The sequence below is a fragment of the Tripterygium wilfordii genome, chromosome 3 (genome assembly GCF_013401445.1).
Source record: "Tripterygium wilfordii isolate XIE 37 chromosome 3, ASM1340144v1, whole genome shotgun sequence".
Taxonomy (NCBI): Eukaryota; Viridiplantae; Streptophyta; class Magnoliopsida; order Celastrales; family Celastraceae; genus Tripterygium; species Tripterygium wilfordii.
In genome coordinates, this window is record NC_052234.1 from 13,602,823 (window position 1) to 13,628,359 (window position 25,537).

General features: G+C 38.4%; 6 protein-coding genes across 12 annotated transcripts; 4 read left to right on the top strand and 2 right to left on the bottom strand.

Annotated features, from left to right (window-relative positions):
- The first annotated feature begins 36 nt into the window (after positions 1–36).
- On the top strand, positions 37–1,126 carry LOC119994499 (UPF0161 protein At3g09310). 2 transcript variants are annotated; one of them, XM_038841235.1, is made up of 4 exons: positions 37–341; positions 447–509; positions 607–762; positions 882–1,126. In XM_038841235.1, exons 1-4 carry the CDS (start codon positions 158–160, stop codon positions 938–940), a joined length of 462 nt encoding a protein of 153 aa, XP_038697163.1. In that variant the 5' UTR covers positions 37–157; the 3' UTR covers positions 941–1,126. The 2 variants fall into 2 exon arrangements, with proteins under 2 accessions (XP_038697163.1, XP_038697164.1); XM_038841236.1 differs by having other exon boundaries at positions 41–341; positions 607–747.
- Positions 1,127–1,189: 63 nt separating this feature from the next.
- Positions 1,190–4,496, bottom strand: LOC119994484 (scarecrow-like protein 9). The gene is made up of 3 exons (XM_038841234.1): positions 4,306–4,496; positions 1,602–4,045; positions 1,190–1,497 (listed from the first exon to the last, which is right to left on the bottom strand). Exon 2 carries the CDS (start codon positions 3,959–3,961, stop codon positions 1,697–1,699), a length of 2,265 nt encoding a protein of 754 aa, XP_038697162.1. The 5' UTR covers positions 3,962–4,045; positions 4,306–4,496; the 3' UTR covers positions 1,190–1,497; positions 1,602–1,696.
- Positions 4,497–5,896: 1,400 nt separating this feature from the next.
- Positions 5,897–11,548, bottom strand: LOC119995231 (oxysterol-binding protein-related protein 3B-like). Of its 2 annotated transcripts, none has more exons than XM_038841669.1 (10): positions 11,326–11,543; positions 10,960–11,053; positions 9,696–9,812; positions 9,469–9,541; positions 9,239–9,357; positions 8,891–9,012; positions 7,942–8,118; positions 7,544–7,688; positions 6,580–6,758; positions 5,897–6,368 (listed from the first exon to the last, which is right to left on the bottom strand). In XM_038841669.1, the coding sequence occupies exons 1-10, from the start codon at positions 11,418–11,420 to the stop codon at positions 6,122–6,124; spliced, it is 1,368 nt and encodes a 455-aa protein (XP_038697597.1). In that variant the 5' UTR covers positions 11,421–11,543; the 3' UTR covers positions 5,897–6,121. The 2 variants fall into 2 exon arrangements, 1 of the variants encoding a protein (XP_038697597.1); XR_005467640.1 differs by lacking the exon at positions 5,897–6,368 and adding an exon at positions 6,871–7,122 and having other exon boundaries at positions 6,617–6,758; positions 11,326–11,548.
- Positions 11,549–13,398: 1,850 nt separating this feature from the next.
- Positions 13,399–16,025, top strand: LOC119986768 (ribonuclease II, chloroplastic/mitochondrial-like). 2 transcript variants are annotated; one of them, XM_038831451.1, is made up of 4 exons: positions 13,399–13,543; positions 14,274–14,411; positions 14,529–14,706; positions 15,728–16,025. In XM_038831451.1, exons 1-4 carry the CDS (start codon positions 13,527–13,529, stop codon positions 15,734–15,736), a joined length of 342 nt encoding a protein of 113 aa, XP_038687379.1. In that variant the 5' UTR covers positions 13,399–13,526; the 3' UTR covers positions 15,737–16,025. The 2 variants fall into 2 exon arrangements, with proteins under 2 accessions (XP_038687379.1, XP_038687386.1); XM_038831458.1 differs by having other exon boundaries at positions 14,274–14,396.
- A 4,510-nt stretch (positions 16,026–20,535) lies between these two features.
- On the top strand, positions 20,536–22,033 carry LOC119986758 (expansin-A3-like). The gene is made up of 3 exons (XM_038831440.1): positions 20,536–20,740; positions 20,910–21,228; positions 21,476–22,033. The coding sequence occupies exons 1-3, from the start codon at positions 20,593–20,595 to the stop codon at positions 21,783–21,785; spliced, it is 777 nt and encodes a 258-aa protein (XP_038687368.1). The 5' UTR covers positions 20,536–20,592; the 3' UTR covers positions 21,786–22,033.
- An 851-nt stretch (positions 22,034–22,884) lies between these two features.
- LOC119990925 (trafficking protein particle complex subunit 4-like) lies at positions 22,885–25,382 on the top strand. Of its 4 annotated transcripts, none has more exons than XM_038837090.1 (4): positions 22,885–23,042; positions 23,231–23,313; positions 23,525–23,693; positions 24,978–25,382. In XM_038837090.1, the coding sequence occupies exons 2-4, from the start codon at positions 23,254–23,256 to the stop codon at positions 25,169–25,171; spliced, it is 423 nt and encodes a 140-aa protein (XP_038693018.1). In that variant the 5' UTR covers positions 22,885–23,042; positions 23,231–23,253; the 3' UTR covers positions 25,172–25,382. The 4 variants fall into 4 exon arrangements, with proteins under 4 accessions (XP_038693018.1, XP_038693010.1, XP_038693002.1 ...); XM_038837082.1 differs by having other exon boundaries at positions 22,935–23,157; XM_038837074.1 differs by having other exon boundaries at positions 22,935–23,153; positions 23,227–23,313.
- The last annotated feature ends 155 nt before the right edge of the window (positions 25,383–25,537 follow it).

Sequence of the window (25,537 nt, forward strand, 5' to 3'; positions counted from 1 at the left end):
TCTGTCTTGAATTTATGGAGAGAACTTTAAAAAAAGGTTTTATAAATTTTATCAAATCTAAACGGTGTCCTACTGCTACATCGAGTTTCCACCCGGCCAAGAAGTGAGAAAGTGAATACCCGGGCAGCTCTTAATCCTAACGACTTAAAACGGTGAGATGGCGGTTGTTCTCTCATTGACTTCCCTTCAACAATACCGTGCCGTTGTAAACCCTAATTCGAAGAGCTTCAAATCCCAACTCAAAATCCCAAATCGAAGCGTATACTCTACTATTCAAACCCGTCGAAGCACAATCCTTAATGTATTGAAGAACAGAAACTCCGACGAAACCAGTACAGATGGTTCCCCTCTCCCCCTCTCGAATTGGGTACTTGATTTTCTGAGTATGAGATAAATCAAAATTTTCTTTTAGTTTTTATTTTTTTATTTTTTGTGTTTTGAAGCAGATGATGATGAAGTGAATGATTTGGGAGTAAAAGTAGCATTATCTGTGCTGAAATTCTACAAAAGTAAGTACATATATATTCATCAATCTCTGATTATATTTGTTTGATATCTGTTTTCAAATTTTAAATCAAAATAATCAAACAATTACGGACCAAACAGGGGAAATCTCGCCTGTAATACCGAGGAGTTGCCGTTATGTTCCTACATGTAGCGAGTATTCGATGGAAGCATACAAGAAATATGGAGTTGCGAAGGGAACAATCTTGACTGCCTGGCGTCTCTGTCGTTGCAATCCTCTTGGTAATCAATCTTGTTGTAGGTTCTTTCCTTACTTATTTTCAACACATCAAATTTAAATTCTGCACTGCATTGTTTGTTTGTTTTTTAAATGAATATTCATAACAGAGATTATGAGCTTGTTTTCAATTTTCCAGGTGGCTCTGGATTTGATCCTCCGCGATGGTTTGATGAGGAAGCTCCATCTGAAGAATGATTAAGCTAAATATACTGTTTTTGTTCTCTTTCAGGTCAGTCATACCTTCTTTTGTCATCTGTGTATTACTATCATGTCTACCTTTGTTGATGCTCTATTATCATATCTGTATTGTTTGGAGGCTAGAAGTCGAGACTGAATTTGTTTATTAGTTGAATATAATCTCTTTCAATATGTGCATTCAATCGCTTTCACTCTGGGAACCTTGTCACAACCATACATGAGGAATGCAATTTTATAGAATTTAGGTGAAAGCAAAACTGCCCTGTTCCACGCAGGGTAAATTAGAATCATGGAGACAGTCTCAGAAAAACTAGATAGCCCATTACAAGACTAACCCCGAAGAGAATCCCAAAAATCAGTCCACAACCAAGAGACTCGATAGGGAAAAACATGGACTCTTGGCACACATTACAATTGCTGTCGTTTTCTTTTACATAGTAACAGTATGAATCCTTAATGTGCATTCAACGACACCTAATCTGTAAAGTTACCTAGTAAACGATGAGTACCCAGATCATGATCAGTCGACCATTGGAGTCAACAACCTCATTTCCCTGTCAGGTCGACGAAAGTTTCCAAAAAGAAGTTATTTTGAGGATTAGAAAAGTAACAAAACAGAGAGAAATGAAAGAATAGAAAGTGAAGAGCCAGCAAGTACCTTGGTCCTTTCATTCTCTCAGTAAATGCACCTAAGAAAGCCAGTGGCAGCACCTGAGAGCTAATCAGCTGGCTCTCACACATGATCCAAGTGACTTAGGCAGGCTTCCAAGCAGAAAGGGCATACACAATACGGCCCTTCCATCCCTGCAACATCCATCGGCTATCTTCGTCGATTATGAAATCCCTGTGGTAACTTGACCTCACTCTGTTAGTTGCCTTGTTTACAATCTCTCTGTCCAAAGGGACCTGAGCAAAACCTGCCCTCAAGTGACGGACGTGCCATTGCTTGTATGTTTCTGGCCTCTCCACCCTCTCCCAGCCCTCACAAGCTATAACATTCAAAGCTTCCCCGCCAAAAATCTCTTTCTCAAGAAGCATCCTCTCTTGGTCTACCCGTGGTACTATAGTTTCAAGCATATCGAACATGGCAGAGAAATGAAATAGAGCTTCCCGGAACCGTGTAACAAAGAAGGGTGCATTGTAGGCACCATTAATAATGCCATGAACAAAAATAGCAGGATTAATCTTGCTTATGAAGTTGAGGAATATATCTCTTGAACTGTCTACTACCACAGTTTCGTCAAGCAAGTTCTTAGATCTATACAAACAATTAACAACAAGGAACTCATCCTTCTCAATCCTGAGTTCCTCTAATTGAATCGTTTCCCATTTCTTTGCTATGGCATTGTACTCAAATGGCACTTTGAAATGCTCAGCATAAGCTGCCAAGCGACGTCCGGTCTCCTCAACTTGCTCTGCTGGGCGAAAACCAGGTTGAGGAAAATCAATCCCTGTAATCCTTATTTTTGGTGGTCCATCAGGTCTCAATGAGAGCCGTTGAATAAGGGTGGGCCATTGAAAACCATAGAGGATGCCAAAATCAATGATATGTAGTTTCTTTGCATTTTCTGCCATGTTCTGTATCGTCTTGTTTGCAGTGAAGTTAGAGAGCTTCCTGAATGGGCATGCAGCAATATATAGCCGGTAAGCTTTCAAGATATCAGCAGCAGGTGTTCTCTTCTTAACAAGGCCTTTATAGATCTGGCTACCTGTACCAGCCAGTCGTGCCTCAAGGCCATCTGCAAAGCAATTAGCCAATCTCTGATTTCCATCACCAATTGGAGAAGAATGCTGCCTAATCAGCCTGAGCAAATCATGTGCACTCCTATGATCATCTGCTGCTACAGCTTGTGCACAATGAATCAGTAGCGTTCTCAAATCTACCACATCCTTCTTCCCACTTTGTTTCTTACCACGAAGCTTTCCACCAGTCGATCCCTTTGGCTTGTCATGCTTCCGTAAACTTTTACTAGCTCCTTCCTTGAGAGCATCACGAAGAGCAGTCCAATCAGATAGACCTTTCCCCACCTTACAAAGCAGCACATCATCAAACATGTCCGATCGTAAAGTGGTTTCTATATAAATTGCTGCCTGCTTGTTACTCCTCACCTCCTCTAAATCAGCATCATCCCTGTGAGGATTCTTCCTTCCCCTCGATCCACTCGGTGAGTACTCTTCCTCGTCTCTTTTCTCAATCTTCAATGCCACATCACTCATCCCTCCCTTGGCAACCTGAGTTAATGACCCATTCATATCCAACTTAACAAATAACTCATTACCAATCGGAAGAAACTTCCTAGCCTCTTCAACCCCCCTCTTGAATTGCCATATAGATTGGCGCTCTGTATTCTGATCAGGAACCCAAAGAGTACTGCTCGGAGAATCCAGCGTCCCATCCACACTAGTAATTACACTGTTCAAAGAGCTACAAGACGATTGGGATATGCAAGAAACAGGAAGACTCTGCACTTGAAAGGAACTATAGGCACCCATATTCTTAATCCAATTATTGTCAACTAAACAGGTTCTCATGGCACCGTCATTACTTACCCCATTGCTATAACTTCCATACAAGTTATCGTTGGGGATTTGGCCATTTTGATGGACATAACTCTGCTTATGAGGCTCTGGTGAAGGAGGGTAGTTTTTGCCGAGCACATCGTAGAATGATTTCTCAGCAGCTTGAAGACCCAAAGAATCTCGAAACATACAAGTCTTGTCCTCCATGTCTTCTTCCATAAGAATCTGGCTTATGTAACCCAAAATTGTATCAGAAAAATCGCAATCTTCCGGAATATCCTCCTCATGGTTGCCAGTGGAATACGGGTCTCTCTTCCTCGGTTTGGGATCATCAGATGGAACATAACAATGTGGCCTTAAGTTATGATCAATTAGGCTGTTTTCGAAGCTGTGTCCAGCGACAAGATTATGATTTGGAAGAACTGATATTGGTTGGTTTCCTAATCCCATTCCATTCATGTAACCAGAAAACCCTCTCAACCGCGGATCCATAACCATCTACTTCTGCAAATACCTAAATCCAATCCCCTCTTCTTTCGAATCACGGTTGATTATTCTTCAAATTAGCTCACTTTTAAGTACCTAAACCCCCCAAAAATGGCCATAAAAAATACCCTTTAGAGTATCTAATATAGTATCAACTAAGCAAAGAGATTCCAAAATTTCAGTCATTGAGAACAAGTACTTCCACAAGTTCTATTGGTGAAAGAGAATATCATAAATAGTAAGTGAAGAAAGCACAAAAATCAATCCACGCATGACAGTAAACCAGCTAAAAATGCAATACTGAAAGATCCAGAAAGCTAAAAAAAACAGCAGAAAGAAAGAGCAAAAATCATAACCTGTTGCGAGTTGAAACCTTAGCTTCAGAAGAAGCAGCGGAGCAGAAACAGAGAAAAACAAAGTGGGAGTGGGAGTGGGAGATCATAAACAATTAAACATTAGGGTGCAGCGCAATTTAGTGTGGAAGAACTGTCGAGAAAAAGCCTTCCTCTCTGGAGAAATGTAAAAGAAAAGGAATTACAGCCGCTGCTTTGTCTTCCTGTAAATAATGGGACTGTAGTGTGGACTCGTGCTGCATAGCTTGTCATTTTTAGACACGTGTCGATTTAGGAACGAAACGTTTGGGCTTTTCATTTGTTTTGGGCTTTTGGCCCTTTTAGAAAGAGCCGAACTTTAAAGTAATCCATAAACCAGAAACAGTCGGTTTAAAATTTAAATGAAGCACTATCGCTTACGCTTTCCAGAGTTTCCACTTTTCTCCCAAATGTATATTCACCAAACTGTCCTTTAAAGGTGGAGACTAGAGAGGCTCACATGGGTGGATTACTCGTGTACGTGGGTCGTTCTGCCACGTTAACATATTCACAACAATAGGTGGGTCCCTGACCCTCTTATCAAATTGCTTTTGCTCGTCCATTGTAGATTTGACCCGTTTAAGATGAACATTATTTAGACCTCATTTTTTTTTAAATACATCCCATTAACTCTTTAAAAATACATTAAAATAAGATATACTTAATAAAAAATAGAGTGCAAACAATGTTCATCCCCGCTGATAGGTATCTACTCTATTCTCTTAACGTGGCTGTGTCATTTGTTTCTCGAGTTCCCGATTTCCAAATGACTAAAAACAGTCATATATAAAACTGAATTGTGCAGTCTAAAAGATAGCCCACACCCGAATCAACGCTTGTTTGGTCATGTCAATAGACAATAGTGTACCATAATTCTATTGCGCAATTGTTTTTTCTAAGCTTACAAGTTTATTGTCAATGGTTAGCCCTCTTTGAATTTTTTTTTTATTCACAGTGTTTTAATAGATAAATACATATTAGTATGTACTGTGTGACAATGATTGGCAGGACTTTTGTAGTCGAACACATACCAATTGAATTGTTGCTTTCGGTAGTTATTTGAAAAAGAACCAAAAGAGTATTGCTTTTCATGTATTTTTATTCTCGTGTACCGGAGCAAGCCAAAAGATTCTTTTTTTATCCTGCACCTTTTTTTTTTTTTTTTCCTTATCCCTAAAAATCACGTCATTCTCACTCCAAATGTTGTTCAACTGCCTAAATTGAACTATTTTTCTACAAGGTTCCAAGACTTCCAACGGTATGAATTCGTTGAATCAAAAAATAAAGTATGAATTCGAATATAAAAATGCGATCATGGAAGGACAATAATTCCGCATTATTTTATTCTCTATTGTTTAAATAACCTCTGTGAGAGAATAAACTTTTTTTTTATTTTATTTGGTTGAGCAAAGACTGATGGCATCTCATTTAATATTGGCAGGCAGGACTCCCCCACCCCAACTCCAAGTCCAAGTGCATCTGTGCATCCATGCGCACTTCAAAGCGAAAAAACAATGGGTAAGTTGTCTTACCTTACCAAATGCCATTCAGCAGAAGAAAAGGATCACATGAGAGATTTATGTAACACATATATATTTATAAGATTATGAAATAATACACGGGCCAAAAGTGCCAGAAAAATGACCAAACATACTGAGCATGAAATAACATCACTGTGAAAATTTTAAAATAAGTAAAAGCAAATTAATACCAGAAATTCAAAGATGTTACGACTGACTGGCAACAACTATAGGACCAAACTACAATAAACAAGAATTACAGGCTAAAAATGATATAAACCTTAATTGGAGGTCTCAGGTTCATACTGCCAGGGGTTAAATTCCATTGATGAGACATCAATCTCTTTCGAGCTGCTGGAGCTATCTATGGCAGCCCGATGTTCGTTATATTTGCCATTGTACTCGCATACTTCCAAGTCACCCCAAGGCGTAGGATGTATTTCACCAGTTACCTCAAACCATTTTGGAGTAAATTTATCACCATTAGCCTCACGTTTCCTCTTCTCAACTCTCTGTTGCTCTTCCAGCCTAGTAAAAGACAGAAGGGGTTAGCTCCTCTTTCTGGCTCAACTGATAATTAGCTGAGCATTGTCCATACATTTAAGAGATTAGCATGCACAAGCATTTTTTCTTTCAGTGAAAAAAACATATTTTTTATGGTTATACCACAAAAGCTCATTTTTCTTTTTCACAGGGTAGAGAGAGAGAGAGAGAGAGAGAGAGAGGCAGAGAAGGAGACCTGCTCTTTTCTGACCCAGCTTTTGAGAGGTCGCCCTTCTCAAGGGCATATCTATCAGGACGTAAACGAGAATCTGATGCCAATAACCCTTTGGGAGCAGTTTCAAAGCTGTTTATTTTGTGTGCAAAATGAGTGTACTGGAACTTGTCATTCTTTGGAGCATCTGCAACCCTCCAAACCTGCATATGAATCACACCAATGAATGATGACTTACTTCAAGATCAAAGTTATACTCATTGCCCCACACAAGTATGTACAAGTTACATCCCCTAAAGTCTAATAAAACCATACATTCAAAGTCATGACAAAAATCTTAATTCCTGCTCATTATTGACACGAGTAGTATCTCCGAGATAGCCATTCCCCGAAAATTGCTAATTGAAGACAGGTTATGTATACATATATGCCTGAATATAATGGAGAACAAGTATTGAGGTACAATTGCTTAACTGAACCGCTTTTGCTTTAATCTTACGATTGGATGATGACCCCTCACCAGCCAAAACAGAAGAATTAGTCCTCAGTCCTTCAAAACTCTTAAGTCTGCAACTAGTTTTCTAGATATTAATTAAGTAATTATGGTCCATTTCTACTTTTCACACTCACACACAGAGTCATTCATCAAGAACAATAAGTCGTGTTGTAATAAGTAAATATAGCTCGAAGAAATCATCTCACTAGAAACGGAATCCCAAGAGAAAATTATGTTTTAAAGAATTTCATATTCACATCCAAAAGCTTCACTAAAACCTTTTCTAAACCACCAGATTGATAAGCATTATTGACCAGTAATGCCAAAAAGACAAAATATCCACCCTAAGCTGGCAGTGAGGAACATAAGTGGTAAACCTCTTTTAGTTAAGTGCGTGGGAGTCCATCTAAACATATACATAATAAACCCAAAAGCACAGAAAGGATAGTCCCGCTTGCATGATGACAAAAGATGGAAACTAAAAACACAAACCTCTTTTAGTTCAGTGCCTGGAAGTGGTTCACCTTCTGTATCACAGTTTTGATAATGCAGTGATTCATTCCACTTCCCAGTAATCAATATCTTGGGCTCCTCAGCAGCATTATACACATATCCATCAACTTCATACCTACCAGCTCTGCAAATGCAAATACTATTCATTGCTAAAGGAAAAAAGACAACTAGTGCATCTTGATTTATAAGTCACAACTCACTACTAATATTTCCATTGAATGTGTAAATATAGTTTCAAACTACAGAAACGGCATCCCAACAAAGCAAAGTACAGATGTATAAATTGGCCGGACTGTGAAACACTCCACACAGAGTAATCATATTATACAAAGAAATTATAACAGCAGCAACACAGTTCAAAGGAGGGGTAACCATACCCAAACCAACCGCAAGGTTGAAAATATAGCACAACTTTGTCTCCTGTGGTCAAATTAGTCATGATCATCTCCCCTGGTGAATCAATCCATGTGCGTCCGAAGATTAAGTTGCTAACTTTTGTGGGAGGAGGCACCAAATCAAGAACTACACCATCCCTTTTGAGGGTCACACGTGTCCTGCATATAAATATATTGCAAATTAACAGATAAACAATTTCTAAAAGTTTCTTCCACACACGAGTAGAAGAATCTAACTAGACAAGTTATACTAACAGCACGTTGTCTTGATTAGATCTTACTGTTGCAGGTTGCAACTCTACACTGTTATATACTCATCATACGATTCCCAACTGAAAAAAGGACATTATACTTTGTTATATTTAGCCATGTGGAGGTATGAGTAATTACATTTAGGCAAGTGAAGGAAGCAGATCAGTTGGGCTTTAGGGGGAGGGAGGGGGTATTAAATTGAACAAATTACTGTTTATCTTATAGAATAAACCAAACGAAACTAATGGTTTTGCTTAGGCGAAATACCTCTTTTCAAAATTCTTGAAATGTTTTGTCCCAATAGAGTCAGTGAGCTCAGTGCACTGTTTTCCTTGATAAAAAAGTAATTCCTACTTCCTAGCTCAATTCTAATACCACAAGCTTTTGAGAGATCTTTTATGATTCTGTTAAAATAAAAGAACAAAGATTGCAGACTATGCTACTTATTTAGAAACATTTCCAGGATCTCTGTCAAGAATCATTACTGTAGTAGTGCTGCTATTACTGAACCAGCAAGTGCTTGAATACTTTCCATATTTTATATTACTTTATTTAAAAATTATACGCAAATAAAAATATTATTTGATGGCAACATCCTAGAATAAAAGATAATCTTAGGACTAGCTCTGACTTTAGTATAACGATAGCAACAAGAAACAAGAAATCATTGATTTATTACCTTCCAAGTGGATATATCTCAACCGAGTTCCCCAGAAACTTAGTTCGCACCTTTGAAGTTAAATCGTAAGTGAAATGATCATTTTCAGCATGTGCAGCACCAATTGGAGGGTGATGACTAACCTGAAAGGATAAAAACATTACAAAGGTTTTAAATATCGACCATTACTAAACTTAAAAGCAAGGCAAGAAGAAACAAAAATGGTAACACATTGCTCTAAAAAAGCAGTTCAAGATAAAACTCTACCAATATTGGAAAATGACAAATGTTTTCTTCTCTCATTTCATCCAACAATGTCAAGAAATGGATGAAGAAGGGATTCGAAAAATTGGGTGCTCTATGACTCACCTGCTCTGCTAAAAATGCAACACCACCATGATTGACCATTTCATAAGTCTCGCCGAGAATTGGATTAAATGGCTTCCAGGTTCGTTGAAGGGCATAGTATATAGATATAGCCCATGATGCTGCAAGCAGCTATTGTGAGTACAGCAACAACAAATGCTTCCATATATATAAACACAGATGCAAACCATCACCAGCCAGAAACACAGAGAGAGAAGGTACAGAGTACTCACAAGAATATACTAATCGCATGTATGGATCCTCACATTTATCTGCCAGATCTAGCAAATGGGAGTATTCCATAATCTGTGAACAAAAAACAAGCCTTATAGTGGAGCAACATTTTGGAAAATAGGAAAGCAAATATACAACAGCTTTTAAAATCTTCTTCTGCTGGACAAAGAAACAGCCATTAAAACAGGAATTATATCAGGATCAACTTCCATGAAAATAAACAAACCTCAGCCATTTTCTGCAGCATTGACATTGGCTCAAAGATAATCACAGGGAGGGTCACCATTGATGTGATATCTGATCCTACGTACTTCTGCATCATCTTCCAGTAACTGTCCTGGTCCTGTAAAAAAACAAACAACTCTTGTTCAGAAATGTAAAACACATCAGAAAACAAATTTAATTATATTGCTCAAGCCTCTCACATAATAATCTAATGTATTTTTCAGTCACTTAATATAAGCCTCTTTTGCAAGCTATGAACTTCATTTTTGAGCTTGTAGAGGCATCCACAAAACCTGCAAACACCCATTTCCTTGCTTTACATTTAATGCAGATAACCAAGATGGTCTACATTATCTAACTTATCATCACAAGTGCCAACCCTTCTACAAAACAATCACCCCCTCCAGCACATGTGGAGGTTCATAAGTGCCTTGTGGACTTCACCGGTCAGTCAGCACCACATACCGGGAGGATATCTTCATGGAGGCCCAAAATCTCTACTGGACATTTGAATCCTTCTCTTCCTCGTGAATGTCAGTCACCATTAGCAAAGGAATGTGCTCCAATTGATAGAGGTATCAACAGAAGTTTTTCAATATCTCGGAATGTTCCAGAAATATACTGACCAATGTGGAATCTCCAACCATGTGGGTCTACACTACAACTGAGTCTTAGCAAATTCAACAACACATGAAGTTTCATGTATAGATTCCTAAAGATATCATATAGAATACTAGATTAACAGAGTTTATTGTGAAAACATGTATCACCTTAACAACAGTGAATGAAAGAAATTTACAAGTTACGACGGTGAAAGTGAATAAAAGTTAACATAAGTAATTGTGTGGCACATCCTTGGGCAAGCCAATGGCCTAGTAGTAAAGTTGTTTCATCAGAACCAAGGGGCAACACCTTCAAATCCTGGAAAAAGCCTCTCTACAAGAGAGTAAGACTATGTAGCCATCTTGCCTATCCCCAATCCAGCCTCTACTAGGAGAGTCTTGTGTAATTGAAATCGTTTCAATTACCTTATGAATAAGAACTCATAGAATATCGTATATTAGTGTGTTTGTATTGCCTTGTATGCTGACTGTTGCACCTTATATGTCACTGCCTAACATGACAAATCAATTTTCCTAGCCTTAAATTGCTGCATCTAAACCTTGCACTCGAAATTCCTGTACCCTAGTGCATGATAGCAATTGGTCGCTTAATGACAGATACATAATTTCAAAGCTAAGCAGAACATGGGTGAAGTAATGAACCTCCTGTTTCCATCTTCCTCTCTTTGCTTCCTCTTCGGCATCTTCAGTGCCTCCTTCTGGATTAACAACTTCCAGACCTTCATAACCTACTAAACTGTCAAATGAAATACTCCAAATAAGTCACTAAATCAGATTGTTTTGTTCAAGATCATTGGCCATGTGATATACTAAATCAAACCCAAACAATAGAGTATTGAAATCATAGCTAGATACGCTGTACTGTATGCTTACAATTAAGTGGAAAAAATAACATAACAAAAAAAAAGCAAAAAAAATCCAGATCATCCTGCACAAGTTTCAACATCTGATGATTACGCAAATTGGAACCGCGAATTTTAAGAAGAACACGGAGCAGATCTGAATTACCCGTTCACAGATTTGGTAAAGCTCGAAAAGGTAGAAGCGATCGACGAGAAGAAACCGCCGCTCCCGCCGCCTTGCTTGGGATCGTTAGAAGCCATGTCTTCTGAAATAAATCGTTGAAGCCGGTGAAATCGAATCTCCGAAGAGCAAGAAGTAGAGAGAGAGAGCAAGAGAGAGGTAGACGTGACACTAAAGAATTTGATATATTTTTACGTGTTATTAATTAAATTATTTATAATCCAAGTCCAATGAAGAGGAAAATAACGACGAAGAGAGGAAGGATGCTTTGTTGGCGCCTCCTTTGTTTCGATTTTTGAAGTCAAAAAATGAAAAGATGTTTCAGTGAAGATCTTAGATCCACGCGTTTATGGAATGCTTGAATTTCGTACATGAAAATTCTAGATAGGAGGTGTGAGATGCAAGTGGATGGGGGCTGCAATTTTTAATTGTCTGTAATTCCTCCTTGAAATATCATGTCAAGTAATCATAAACGGCTTAAAGCATCCATAATGAGATGACTTTAGAGTATTTGAGATGATATTTTCTAAATAAGTTAAGTGTTAGATGTTTATAATGGGTACTTGAGATAATATTTTCTTTACAAATTAAGCACTACATACACACAACACACAATGGGTGAAAAATGACACTTGAAAAATTAATTCATGTTGCATCAAATGGGGCCCCAATTCCTCCAAAATCCAAATCAAACCTCACCAACGTCTTGAAGAAGTAACACCACCAAGACTTGCTGAAAGTTGTTTGGGTACGAAACAAGAATGTTGAAACTCTGGCAGTGGTTCAACTAATTTGTAATAATTTGAAAGGTCGTTAACAAAAAAAGGCAAGAAAAATGAAGAATGACAAGAAAAAGACAATACTATAAAGAATCAGAGAGTTAACGAGGCCAAAGAGATGAGTTGCAATAATCGCATGGATAGCTGCCGGCAATGGATGATCCTTCGCCGTGGTTACATCACCAGCTTTAATATATAACATTGGTTTTGACAATGAAAGAAATAATTTCCGATTGAATTGGTAGATTCACTTGCGTGTCGACTGTGTCAATACCTCTCTCTCTTAATCAACCTGTAGGGGGAATATAAAATGAAGATGATTCAATGTGACTTGGATCAGGGGCCACATTCGCTTTTGGGCTTGATCGTGGTCCAAGCCCAATAAATGAAGTCGAACCTTTTAGTTTAACTACAGAAACGAGCCTCATGTATACCAGGCCCATACAACGGCCCGATAAGTTAGGGCTCTACAAATAAATTCATCAATCATCACACAGTGACAGCGTTATCTTTCACAGTTTCACCCACAACGACGATCGAGCGCACTCTCACGTCTCGAGAAAATACTTGCTCCTTACACTTATCGCACCACATGAAACCTCCAGTTATATTTCAATAGGACCAACGATGGCGATTCGCGTAGTTGGCATCTGCTTCATCCTTCGTTCTGCATCAACTCCTTTTCTGTTTGCATTTTGATGTAGCGTTAACCGATCTCAACTTCTGCGCTGGGTATGTAAAAGTCTCACATCTAAAGATGTGGGCACTCATGCCTTGTTTATAAGGCTAAGCCCACCTCTTACCACCATCAAAGCCTTTTCCTAGGCTTGAGTGGGTTGGGCCTAGTCCACCTGCTTGGGCCTAAGGAGAAACAAAGACGTGCGGACCCGATGTATCCATGGGAACCGGACAACCCAAAGCGGACAATATTGTTGGTGTGTATGGGGGTGTGGATTTACCACATGGTATCGGAGCAATTCGTTCCTGTTGGACATGACCTCTACTCCACTTGTTGGGTCTGGCATAACCCAGCCCACAAGTGCGGGGAGTGTAAAAGTCTCACATCTAAAGATGTGGACACTCATGTCTTGTTTATAAGGCTAAGCCCACCTCTTACCACCATCAAGGCCTTTTCCTAGGCTTGAGTGGGTTGGGCCTAGCCCACCTGCTTGGGCCTAAGGAGAAACAAAGCCGTGCGGGTCCGATGTATCCATGGGAACCGGATAACCTAAAGCAGACAATATTGTTGGTGTGTACGGGGGTGTGGATTTACAATAGTGTAAAATTAGAGATTCAGTTCACGGTGTTTCGGTGTGAGCCACAGTTGTTAGCCACGGTCGTGTTCAGAGCTGCTCCGCTTACAGTCTCATTGAGAGCGTCACGGAGGAGCATGCCTTGTGCAAACGCATGAGAGTTTACGCGAAGTATGAATTCTAGTCTTTCTTTTCTTTCCTTTATCTCAGATAGTTCTGGATTGATGTTTAAGAACAAAATTGTGATGGACTGTAGCGTGAATTTAAAATATGATGCACAGATGCAGTGCACTGGTTTGCTATGATGGAAGCATCAGTATATGTGTGAACTGTGAGTAAGAAATTTCTATTATAGCTTAACCAGAACAATTATTAGCGTAATTATAAGCAGATAACACGTTTAGTCATGGAAATGTTTATTCGCCCCTGAATGAACTCTATACTGGCTATCTTTAGTTTAGTTTTATTGCAAAAGCAAGTAGTGAAATGCTGAATAAAGAATGCGAATGTGCTCGTCCTGCCTGGAGCTTGAGTTTAATACAGCTCCAAGTTCTAGGGCTTCCTTGGCCATCAGGCTTCCCTGAAATAAAAATAATGAAAAATGTCCGCAATAAGAGAAAAGCTAGCTGAACTCTAAGTCTTTTAGGTGTAAAATGAATTTTCAATGTCATGATGGAGCTATTACAATCTAGTGGTACAGTATTGATTGATGGTAGGCATATGATGTCAAAATTACTCACATCTGCCCCCCTCTCTATTTCTTTCAGAGGTTTAGGTGCCTTGAGTAAGGCTGGAATCACAAAGATATTATAATTGAGTTTGCAAATAATATTTGCCAGACATAGATATTTATTTGTGAGTTGGGCTGTAGGTTCTATTCTGATAATGAATGGGATTGCAGGGCAGGGATAACAAGTGAAGGAGAGCTTCTTGAAGATAAGCTTGTAGACCATCCTCTGGAAAAGGGACTGCTGTTGGAGTTCAAGAAGGATTCTGATAGGGAATTGCTGAAAGTCTTTCAGAGGTTTAAGTGCCTTGAGTAAGGCTGGAATCGCAAAGATATTATAATTGAGTTTGCAAATAATATTTGTCGGACATAGATATTTATTTGTGAGTTGGGCTGTAGGTTCTATTCTGATAATGAATGGGATTGCAGGGCAGGGATAACAAGTGTAGGAGAGCTTCTTGAAGATGAGCTTGTAGACCGTCCTCTGGAAAAGGGACTGCTGTTGGAGTTCAAGAAGGATTCTGATAGGGAATTGCTGATAGATCATTCAGATGAGAAAATATCAGCAGCTGAAAGTCTTTTGTCAGACTCATCTGACCCAGATGAGGTATGCGTACTTCCTGTCCAAAAGAAATCTGTAATCCAACTCTTTTGGTGCATCAATATTTTCTGAATGCAACTTGTAGTGCTGGAATGTAGAAAGCCTACTGCTTTTCAGATGCACTGGTTCAATGCCTAATACGCACAGTTTGAGGAAATCTCCTCCTATTGAACTTTAAGAGACTGAGCCACATGCCATATGCACTACTGCATCAGATACTACTGCTATAAGGTTATACATGATATTCATCATCCCCATTAAAGCCTTATTTCTGAATATCTGGGGGGGTGGCTACACAAATCTGTCAAAGAAATTGAGCTAAGAAATCTATATGGGGTCTCCCAAAATTCGTTCTAGTTCAAAGCTACACCTCCATTAATCACAGTGCTCTGTTTCCTTTTTAGCACTTTTATTCATTTCTCACTTGGCCTCCCTCTACTATTTTGAATATCTGCTACCTAAATTTTTGCTGTTTTCATACCTGAGCACCAGCCTTATGTTTAGTGGTTTTTCCTCATGTTATCTTTGATCAGGGATAACCTTCCCATGGATTGAATATTCTTGTTTGTTATCCTGTTATTCCTTGCATTGTGGCTGTGGGACATCCAACACAGTATTTTTTTTTCATATATGCTACATTTTTAGCATGTTTTCTTGGTAGATCCCATCATTCCTTCTTGTACATTGTTGCAGTATGTATGGTAGACCTTTAGAATTTATCCTATAGCTTAAAGCGCATGCTTTGGATCACCCAAAATTCTAGATGCACTATTCTGTTTCATCCTAACATCTTTAAGCCTGGGGAATAGATCCTCCTCATCCTCTTCTGTCATTTTGGATCATTTATTCAAGATAATTAAAAGTCTTACATTCTAGTATATCTTTTGCCACCTATTTTAATCGGTTCTTGACGTCCTCTCCAGCCTTTGCTAAATTGACTTCTCACATTCTGTTTTACTGTTTTAGTATCATATAGTCTAAGAACTTTAGATTTTCAACTTTGACTAACTAAATGCGGTGAGCACAGGTTGCTTGAGGGCGGCTTGCTCTCATTTTCATGTGGTTTACACTGTCCATGACCTAGCAACTCAGATCGGTTAATATTTGACATGATCGAGAATGCATTGGTAAGTGCTCTTGCTTCATAATTTTTGTTACCTGAAGTTTACCATTGTTTAATGCATGTGAATGCCTAGCCTTCTTGTGTATGATTTTGTCTTTCAAGTTTATGGTTTCTTGTCGTATAAAGGTTTAAATCTCTTGTATATTTAGTGGTGCATTTTCTGTAATGTAATACTAAGTCACATTACATATTTACCGTTTAATGATCGCCGACCAGACCCGTTCCCAACTGTCCCACACCCCCTTCTCCATTTTAAGAAATGAAATTTAAAAGCTTAGAATTACGTTTTTCAGCATCGACAAGAGAGAGATGAGTAGATGGTGGTGATGGTGTTTAAACCTTTATGATTTTTAGACGCTCATGTTACGAATCTTGTGGATGTTGGGAATTTTCTAGACTATTGAATTCTCAACAGCATTCACTAACTCCACTCACGAGATTTTGTGCACTTAGAAAAGCTTCCCTAAAGTCTGGACAAAAATTGCGACTCCTTTTTCAATCAATCAATCAATCGTACCCATCCACCAAATTATTGTAGTGAGACATTATTCTCTATTTCAATTCACAGGGACAGCTAAACAAATAAAAAAAAAAAAGTTGTGTCCCGACGCTAAGCAGAAAGTGGCTAGGCGATTATTTTGGTTTTCCGGAAAAGGTAGGTAATTAAGTGGCTGAGGCCTAGGCAGTTGATTCTCAAAAAGGCCTTGAGCGGCTACCGCTATAAAGAAATAGATTAAGCTTCCTGTATGTGAATAGTAAATAGTTTAATATATCTGTATATGTGCGCGTAAACGAAGCGTGTGCAATTCGGCTCAAGTTTTAGGGCTCTCTCCTTCTCCAATTGTTTTTCGATTCAAATTTTCTTTTTTGGGCACAAACTCATCGGATAAAATCTTAAAACTTTTTTACGGTAGAAATTAAAATTACACCTTTATTATGTGCATATCGCGTCCATTGAACTCCTCAAACTCAAAATCATATTGTCAAACGGATACACGTTACAGTTATAACCTACTTAAAAGTCCACCTGAAGTATTAATAGCCAATGAACAAATAATGTGATTTTAATCATAGACAGTCAAAAATTTGGAAGCCGCTTGTTTGGTGGTGTCCTTCGATTTTGGCACCAAGTCATGTGGGGTAAAATCACATGGATGCACGAAAGATTTCTCTTTTGTCCCCTTGATAAGGTTGCAACTCACATGGATGTATTCATTTGGTCTTATCAACCCCATGCACCTTTGCTTCTGTTTTTATTCACATCTCTCATCTTTGTTTCTCACCCAACAAGTTTTCTTCTAAAACGCCCACATCAAACTTGGTATACATATTGGAATGCAACCTTTAAACTACAGCAATAACTTATTGTGTGCGAGGACGGCCAATGTAAGTGTGCGATTTCATGTGCAAGTAGTTTTACGTGAAGCAGCCATACATTAAAAACAAACGGACAACAGAAAGTCAAATTTTGGTTATGTAAATTATTAAGTAAATCAGTAAGGGAGATCAAAAGTCAACATGATGGAACAAATGCACCTTACTCCTATGTTATTCTCTAAATTTATATTATATGGTAATTATTAAGTTACGTGGGTAATGTGCATCACCGACAGTGTAATATGCGTTTTCTTTTATTATTATTTTTTTAAAAGCGTTTCCGTTATTAATTTATTACTAAAATGACCAATTCATTCTACTTTGTATCAATGAGTACGGAGCGAATTCATTTTGTAGCTCTATATTGAGCTGAAGCACACAAATCAATAAACCCAAGAAAGATTTGTTATCACTTATCATAATCAAATTAATTAAGGATAAAGATAAAAATATTGGTAGAAAGAAACAAAAAGGCCCATAATTTTTTGGTATTTTATGATCATTCCCCAAAAGAGAAGACTAGAATTGCTTATGATATCGACCAAAGATAATCACGAGACACCATGTGAGTTCTGGATCCTAGACGTACGATTGTACACATGCAAAGTCTAACATCGATGACAAAAGTAGTTAAATTTAACTAATAATAGCTCTAAATAAACTACTCTTTCTCTCTAAGTTTCATCTCTATTTGACATTGCAAGTTTATATCAGAACAAATTTCTTACAGAGTTGTGGTGAAAAGTCAAAAGTCGTGATTGACAAGCAAGTCCGAATAGGACGATCAGTTGATCTCACATGGCAATCAGGCGTGGAAATAAATAAAGATGGGCCGGGTTTGGTCAATATTTGGTGGCACGTTCACATGTGCGTGCATGCATGAGATCCATCGCTGCGTTTGGTGAATACGGCCATGAATACATTAATGACGTGGCGGATTCTTCATATCTTGTTGGTCTGTGAGTGGGACGCCACTCGACTTTCTAATGATCACGCACCGTCGATATTAATGAACAAAGCCCAACAATGACATGATTAATTAGTTGATCACAATTATTCCAAACTTAGTTAAGAGATGGTATTTGCGCAGGATGGATTAATGTTGCATATGAAAGCTGCTACATTCGTGTTCTCCAATCAGACACATGTCATGTCGGATTTCTATTAGAAAAATTAGGAAATAATTAAGCAGAGGTAAGAAGAAGTCATGAAGGCACATGGCGGCAAGAATTTGGAAGCAAGCAAGAGAGAAGCAACCAAACCCAATAATTCCCTTCACATTGTGTGTGAGTTTTGGGCCCTTTTAGTTCCCTCGGGCATTCCTCTTCTTTTAGACCAAAAAAGGTGCATGCAATGCGGCACCGTTCAATAGCACCGTCTCAACTCTCATGTCTTTTATTTATTGAATAAATATAATGAGTCATTAAATGATCTTCATGGAAAAAAGAGGAAGCGGTTAATTAGGGATTGGTGGGACTGGGAAAGTCGTGTCTATTCGGTTTTCGATTTGATTTTTAACCGTAACCGAAATGTTCGAATCGATTCGATTATGATATTTTAGAATCCATAACCGAATCATATATGTTCGGATCAGTTTTCAGTTTTTGAAGAAATGAAAAAAAGTATGAATAAATCTCAAATAGAGTGAGAAAATAATTCATGATAGACTCCAACTCCATCTAACAAAGTTTGATAAAAATTCATGATAATGATAATAAATATATTATCTCATCACAATTAAAGAAAAATAAATTTACAAGATCGAGAGAAATAATATGATTAAAAAAGAAAAGAAAACATACATGAAGATATCTCTTCACTTTCGCTTTAGCAATAATCAATCTTAATTTATATGAATTTTAAAACGATAAAGTCACCCTTTTTTAAACTAATCAATCTTAATATATATTTATAATTTGTTATGAAGATATAATCAAAGTTTTACAAATACTACTTCGTCTCTTATAGTCTCATATTACAATATGTAACTTATATATATATATATATATATATAATCTAATCTAATATATACTGATATAATATAATATATTATATATGACATATATAGAATATATTAATATTATTCGATTTTTTCGGTTATAACCATAACCGTAACCGAAAAAGTCATAAACGCAAAAATATCCAAACATTTATTAAAATCATAATCATATCCAAAAATCGAATAACCACGATTACGGATATGTTTCTCGGTTGTGAACACCCTAGGAAGAGAGGGGCCAAAGCTAGTGGGCCTCTGGGCCTGAATCCCTGCCTGATCTCCGTTGAGGCTCGACACTGGAGGATGGGTCCCATCTCACGGTTACAGTTTCCAGTCGCTACATACGTAACAATTAATTTACTGCCATATACGGGACGTTTGTAATGGTCCCCACCACCATCTCCTATTCTCCTCTCTCTATTTTGCGGCTTTTGGGCTCCTTCGGTATATAAAAGCAAGATTTGTTCTAGGATATCTTATCAGTGCCATTTTTAATTTTTAATTTTTAGTTTTTTTATGGTGATGACTACTAATGAGGTTTAATTTCAATGTAACTGAAAAAAGTAATTTAAAGAGGGAGGGCAAAAAGAGCAGAGAAGAATGGGTTTATTTGTGAGTAATAACGGCCACGGCCATGGACAGAGACACTGTTTGGAATTGGATTACAAGCAAAGTGACAGTTATTGGGCTTTTCAATCATCTGCAGCATACAACGGATTATAATAAATGAGCGTGCAGCATTAACAAGAGAAGAATAAAATTAAAATGAGCGAGCGGCATCTACTTCTTGTTCCACATTTTTTGAATGAGTTAACAGAGAATATACGAGTAGAAGAAGATGCAGGACCAAGTCTAAATTCAATAGTGGTAAAATCTCAAAAAATTTGACAATAATTTATGGCTGTAAAAGAAAGGAAGAGAACATTTTACAAAGCAAAAGGAAGGTTCAGCGTTTGAAGCTCAATACTTGAAATGATTCCACAATGATGCTTTGTGGATAAGTCAATTAAGGATAATTTAAAAGCCTAAAATCAAAGCTAAAATGACCCACTAAGCCCTAATTAAGTTGCATGTCCACATTCTCATTGGACAAAGGAAGGGCACGTGCCAAGCACATGTATGCCAACTGGTCTCTCACCTTATAAAGAAAAAGGAAAAGGAATAAACAATTTACAGTATATATTTTCTTAAAAATTAGCATCAAATTGATCTAATATGATGGAGAAAGAAAGAAAGAGAAAATACTGCCAAACAGTGCATTAATTACAAATTTACAATAGTGGTAATTTACAAAGGCTGCCCCTGCTTCTGCATAAGTACCCCCTGCCTCCCTCTCTTTTGCTCACCAAAACAGCGACGCCAACACTCCCTCTTTCTCTCTATTTCTCTGGCAATGGCGTCTGCGAGTGTCCTCTGCATTGTGTCGCTGGTCTCACTTTTTGTGGCGGCGAATGCCAGAATCCCGGGAGTTTACACCGGCGGTCCATGGCAGGGTGCACACGCCACTTTTTACGGCGGCAGTGACGCCTCTGGAACTATGGGTACTCGTCTTGCTCTTTCTTTGTTTCCCCAATTGAACCCCTGCAGTTGAAACCATTTTAACTTTCGATTAAGTCGTTAAATCACTCCCCTGTTAAATTCCTCGTCTACATTTTCAGTTTCGTTACTCTGTTCAGTGTTTGATGTATCGTTCTGGTTATGCGGGTGTAGGTGGTGCTTGTGGGTACGGAAATCTTTACAGCCAAGGCTACGGCGTGAACACTGCGGCGCTCAGTACTGCTCTCTTCAACAACGGACTCAGCTGCGGCGCGTGTTTCGAGATCAAGTGCACAGACGACCCCAGATGGTGCAACCCTGGTAGCCCCTCCATCTTAATCACCGCCACAAACTTCTGCCCTCCCAACTTCGCTCAACCTAGCGACAAAGGCGGCTGGTGCAACCCTCCTCGCCCCCACTTCGACCTCGCCATGCCCATGTTTCTCAAGATCGCCCAGTACCGTGCAGGAATCGTCCCTGTTTCTTTCCGCCGGTGAGTAATTCAACTCTGCCTACTCTGTAATCGTGTTTGTGGTGTTTGCACAAGCCAGAAACGATGTCGCTTCTTACTTTCTGTACTGTGGCAGTCTTTTCGGTTTCTTAATTTACTAGGTTTTCTCAGGTATGGTTAGCGGGGTAAATAACTTTCATGTTTAAGGGTGAAGTTGTAATAGGATGGAAAAACCGAGTTCCTCGTTTCACTGTCTCTGAATATTACTGTTGTTTTTTGGCGGTTTTAGGGTTCCGTGCAGGAAGCAAGGCGGTATCAGATTCACAATTAACGGTTTCAGTTACTTCAACCTGGTTTTGGTCACCAACGTAGCTGGTGCAGGTGATATCGTGCGCGTGAGTATCAAAGGATCAAAGACAGACTGGTTGCCAATGAGTCGCAACTGGGGGCAAAACTGGCAATCCAACGCTGTTCTTGTGGGGCAGTCGCTCTCCTTTAGAGTGGCAGGCAGTGACGGACGGACCTCCACTTCCCGCAACATTGCACCATCTAATTGGCATTTCGGTCAGACCTTCACGGGAAAGAACTTCCGCGTCTGATTTTTCATTCCCACTTTCTTTCCTTTTTTTCCGCACTTTTTTTAAAAAAACTTTATTAAATTAAGTTGAACCGTTCAAGTTTTCCGCCTTCGATTTTCCTCCATTTTCTCGGGAAAATTCGAAGTGGTGAAGGGGATAGTAGTAGGAATCTTAAAGTGTAGGAAAAGTGAGTTAAAGTTGAAAAGTTTGTTTTGCGTGGCTGTAAGATAGCCCGCTGTTCTTCATTATATATGTTTTACCATTCACTATATTCTTATCCAGAAATGATATATATATTGTGTTAAAGTTGTCTTCTATGCTTTGATTTTGCAAGAGCAGGGTGTGGTGAAATATTTGTTTTGAGTTTTGACAGTGAAGAGTCGTCCCTTGTAAGTTGATGCAAAATTGATCATGGCAAGTCCTTTGTCAGATGGGTTGTCATATGATTCGTACATTGCAATAATGTTTCCATAATGAGTCACAGAGATCATAACTTCAAACATGACACCATCACAGCATACCACATAAATGATAAATGCTGTTTGGACTACTGGAAAATTTGGATCTTGAAACAGTTGGAATAGTGTTCATATTCAACCATTATTGCCAATATATCAAATAATCTCCCACTTTTCTGTTTTGATGCTTTGTCCATTCTACACTCTTTAGTCTTTATTTTGGCTCACTTGCACAGATTTTCCCTGAAGATTCAAAAGACAACCCCCCAAGTTGGAAAGTTATTCTTATGTTATCATGTCTTCATGCTTGGAAGTGACGGTTATTCTCAAATGGCTTCTGGAGGTTTTCTAAGGACAAATGATAAGTGGAATTTGAATATATGCCAAGGGGAAAAAAAAAATACCATTGTTTGGTTGCACAGTCTATGTAAAGCGCAGATAGAATAACGGATTCTCTTAATTTTTGTTCAAATTCCAATGTATCATGGTTCATAAACATTTCATCGCTTACACCAATCTCATCTACAACCCAACCCTGTTTTTTACAAGCCAAACCCATGGGTTTATGGATCTGAATTTGGACTTCGGATCGGCCCACTTGCCAACCAGTTTGTCGGCCCAGTTATTGTGTGCCTGTTAATTTTCATAGCAGAACAAGATACGGCCCGGTTAAGAAAAGAGAGAATCGAACGAACTATTTGTTACGCGGCACGGCGCCATATCAAGAAACAGTAATCCAAGCATTCGTCGCCGGACATCCGCGTGAGAAAGAAGTCCCCGATCTGGGAGACCGGGGTCGTGGATGGCGGTCGTTTTCTAGGTACGTCGACTGAGCTCAATACGACTTTGTTTCTCTATGCAATTTACCAAGAATGAAGCAACAATGTTGGCGCTAAATTATGAACACTACTCGTTGGTTAGATCTACGGTTACAGAGGTTACTCGAGACCAACTCAGATCTTCTTTTTGAATTTCAATTGTTGTTTATCATTCGTTATTCCTTAACAGGAAATTTTAGTGGAAGTTTTGAGATGGCAGCAATTTATAGTCTTTACATCATCAACAAATCAGGCGGTTTGATATTCTACAAGGTACACAACCCTTCTTGTCCTATCTGTCTCTTCCAAACTATATTCCTGATCGATATTGAGACTCTTAGGAACTGAGATCTCGAATATAGAGTTAATTTAGTTTTCCGGACCAAAAGCCCAAGTGAGCCGGTTTCCTAGAGAACGAAATGGCTATTTTAGGTTGGATTTATATTGTATAGTTTTTGTTTCTCGTATTTTCTGGTGAATTTAGGACTATGGTTCAGCTGGACGTATGGATACAAACGATAGTTTAAGAGTGGCGAGTTTATGGCACTCAATGCATGCCATCTCTCAGCAGCTGTCACCAACGGTGGGCTGTTCGGGCATTGAACTGCTTGAGGCTGATACATTTGATCTTCATTGCTTCCAGCCGCTTACAGGTACTATGGACATCTCTTTACTAAATATTATGAGGAAGCTAAACTTTATTTTTCCTTTTTTTCTCTTTCTTTGGTTGTGAAATAGGATGAGTAACATGAGTTTTCTGATGAACGACTACAAGAATGTTTTGTTCAGCAGCTATAAAATCTGATTTTGTTTTATGGGCAAGTGGACAGTTCAAACCTTAGCTTGGAGGTGAATAATGATCCCCAAGTAGGCAATGGAAGAACTTGTAAGTTTTTATTTCTACCTTTCTTGGTTGGGGCAAACAGGAAATGGAAGTGTGGGAATCGGGAAATCATTTTTCTGGGCTTATAATGGCCTCCTCAACTTACTCCCTCCTCCCCAACCGGAAAGAAAAAAATATTCGGGTTAAATTTTTGGAAGTTTCTTTGTTTTTCTTCTATAACAAGACCCCTTATTTTAAGCTTCAGATGAATGTTAACTCATATGAATGACGAATCTTTGTTATGCTTATTAAACTGGGGCCTCCTAGCTAGAGGTTTGTACCCTAACCAAGTGAACTCCATCACAGGGGTAAACTTCCCTAAAGTTCTTAGCCAGTTTTTTGTCTTGCGACAGTAACAGAGGGATAAGTTAAACGAAAGAAGAAAAGGATAGCGTATGTCATACCTCTGATTTGACTTTTTAAATGTGAGAAAGAGAGTGTGTCTAACTGCTTATGTGAAGGATATTATGGATGTGGCTCTTTCATTCTTTACATGGTATGTGAATCTATATCTTGTATGGTCCTTTTATTTTCAACTGTATTACTTTCTACACTCTCCATTTTAACTATGCAAAATATGTCTTTCTATGTCCATAACTTTCAAATGTATCACTTTCCTCCTTTCACTACTTGCAGAATCTTCTGGATCAAATTGCATGGAAATATTCAGTTTATGTTTTGGTACTTGAACATTGAATAAAATTAATGGAGAGGATGTGAGAGAAGCCAGGAAGTCCAAATGAGATGAATGGACAAACTGAAAACGTGGTAGTTAACTATATACTAGTGAATCAGAAAAATGGCAAATAAAGACCAAGAAAGCCATTAACTATAGAAAAGCAAATATTGTTGTCCATGATCTCAAAATAGACCTACAAGGAAAATCAACGAACCTGTTGCCTTTTTGTCTGATTGCATAAGCACCCCCTGAAAGAGATAATTTTCTCATCTAGTGCTCATGTTCCTTAAACATATAATGTTAGTGTTAATAACATTGAAGTTTTGTTGGGGAAAAGTGATATTTCAGAATTTGTCTCTTTTTTCTTCCTCACAGGGACAAAGTTCTTTGTAGTCTGTGAACCTGGAACACTACACATGGAGAGTCTTTTGAAAGTTATCTATGAATTGTATTCGGATTATGTTCTGAAGAATCCCTTTTATGAGATGGAGATGCCCATAAGATGCGACCTATTTGACATCCACCTGACACAGGCAATACAAAAGGATCGCGTTGCCTTGTTGGGTTGATAAATTTCCTGGGACTCCGAATCTCGTTGCTGATTAGTCTTGTGGCCTGATTAATGTAACTTTCATTTCTGCATGTCAATAGAAGATGGTGATACGTTACTCTTTGCAAGGTTTCCTTTTAATCATATGTCGATGCATTAAAGTTTATGGATGAATTAAAGAGCATTGGTGGGAAATTATTCAGCAAAGCTTGATTACCCTTTTAGGTGAACTACTTTGTGCCTGAGCTGTTTGATGCTTTTCACAGGAATTGACTGTTAATAGGCGCACTGCAATTTGATGTGACGAGGGATTGTCAGACATTTTACCATCATATTAGTTGTTAATATATTTCTTCTTCATATGCTGAAAGAACTGAAAACATTT